Below are 1,905 nucleotides of genomic sequence, written 5' to 3' on the forward strand. Positions count from 1 at the left end.
CCGCGGCAGCCCGGCTGGCAGAGGTCAGTGCATCCTTCCTCCCCTTCCAAAGCGCTCAGCCCCGTCGGGAAGGGGGGAGTGTTTTGCTTTTTGGGGAGCATCCCAAAGACACCAGCTTCCCCCAAGAGCAGGAGTCCTGCAGTCCGACCCGGCCACTGGCCCCACCACCCCTCCACAGCACCTCGGAGGGGCAGCGGGGCTGGCGGCCGGGTCAGACTGCTGAGCTCCCAGGTGCATGCTGTCACCTTGGGGTGCTCAGTTTGGGGGAGTCTGAGGCTGGATGCTGACCCCACATGGTTCCCATCGGAGTGGGAGGAGGGAAGGGGCAGCTGATGGGGAACTAATCCCACTTTAGGGGAATGGTGGGATCCTCCACTGCTGGCTGAGCCCTCAGTGATCTCCCCTTGCTCCCGGCAGAGCAGTGACGGGGAGCATATGTGAGACCCCGGTCGTTGGATGCATTGGAGGAGACAGGCTTGAGAAGAGCAGGGGATCTCACATTTTTTCCCCCACTTCCAAGTCATCTCCATCACCAGTGGACCTGGCTGTCCCCTCCTGTGGCCATGGAGAACTCCTCCCTCCCTGAGACCAATGCCTCGTGTGCTGACTGCATTGGGAGAGGCGATGGGGCTTTGAATATGTCCACTCCTCCACTGAGCCCCAGCTTCTATGTCACGGTGCCTGTCATCTACTCGGTCATCTGTGCCGTGGGGCTGACAGGCAACACCGCTGTCATCTATGTAATCCTCAAAGCCCCGAAGATGAAAACGGTCACCAACATCTTCATCCTCAACCTGGCCATTGCTGACGAGCTCTTTACCTTGGTGCTACCCATCAACATTGCTGACTACCTGCTCCTGCAGTGGCCCTTTGGAGAGTTCATGTGCAAGCTCATCATCTCCATAGACCAGTACAACACCTTCTCCAGCATCTACTTCCTCACCGTCATGAGCATTGACCGCTACCTGGTTGTGGTGGCCACCACCAAGTCCAGGAAGATGTCCTACCGCACTTACCGGGCGGCCAAGATTGTGAGCCTCTGCGTCTGGTCCTTCGTCACAGTCATCATCCTGCCCTTCACCGTCTTTGCTAAGATACACAAGGAACAGGGACGTTCTCAGTGTGTCTTTGTGTTCCCCCACCCTGAGAGCGTGTGGTGGAAAGGCAGTCGGATCTACACCCTTATTTTAGGCTTTGCCATCCCAGTGTCCACCATCTGCATCCTCTACACCACCATGCTATGCAGATTGAGACGTGTGCACCTCCATTGCAATGCAAAAGCCCTAGACAAAGCCAAAAAAAAGGTGACGTTGATGGTGGTTGTCATCCTGGCTGTGTGCCTGTTCTGCTGGACGCCCTATCACCTTAGCACAGTGGTGGCCCTCACCACAGACATCCCACAAACTCCGCTCATCATTGGGATTTCCTACTTCATCACTAGCTTGAGTTACGCCAACAGCTGCTTCAATCCTTTCCTGTATGCTTTTCTGGATGACAATTTCAGGAGGAGCTTTTGCAAACTGATAGATTGCAGAACCTCCTCATAAAGCCAACCCTTTGTCCCCTCCCCTGCCCCTCTCACAGTCGTCTGCTCTGCCTGGGTGACTCCAGCCCAGAAAGTGCTTTCTCTCCAGCCTCCCTGTGATGGCCCACGGGGCTTCAGATTGTCTCGCTACCCAAGACACCAAGTGGGGACAGGTGAATCTTTCTCAACTGTCTTGCACTCTTTTCCTCAGCACTGCTCCCCATCCCTTGCCCCGTTTTCTTTTTTTTAAAAAAAAAAAAAAATTCCTTCTCTCTAATGTGCTTTCTGTCCTAGATTTGTAGCTCATGGAGCTGCACCATGTCCTTTTTCCCTTTTTAAAGGTATCGCTTTGTGAACCCAAGCCACATGCCTGTCTCTAT

The 1,905-nt window shown here is 54.5% G+C and overlaps 1 protein-coding gene across 1 annotated transcript; it reads left to right on the forward strand.

The window, feature by feature from the left end:
• The first annotated feature begins 563 nt into the window (after nt 1-563).
• Nucleotides 564-1,547, forward strand: NPBWR1 (neuropeptides B/W receptor 1). The gene has a single exon (XM_009707951.1). The coding sequence runs from the start codon at nt 564-566 to the stop codon at nt 1,545-1,547; it is 984 nt and encodes a 327-aa protein (XP_009706253.1).
• Nucleotides 1,548-1,905: the final 358 nt, after the last annotated feature.

The sequence above is a fragment of the Cariama cristata genome, unplaced genomic scaffold (genome assembly GCF_000690535.1).
Source record: "Cariama cristata isolate BGI_N322 unplaced genomic scaffold, ASM69053v1 scaffold18929, whole genome shotgun sequence".
In the NCBI taxonomy this organism is placed as follows: Eukaryota; Metazoa; Chordata; class Aves; order Cariamiformes; family Cariamidae; genus Cariama; species Cariama cristata.

Bases quoted from the DNA above. Each gene is read 5' to 3' on its own strand.
- NPBWR1 (XM_009707951.1), top strand. From the start codon at position 564: ATGGAGAACTCCTCCCTCCCTGAGACCAATGCCTCGTGTGCTGACTGC.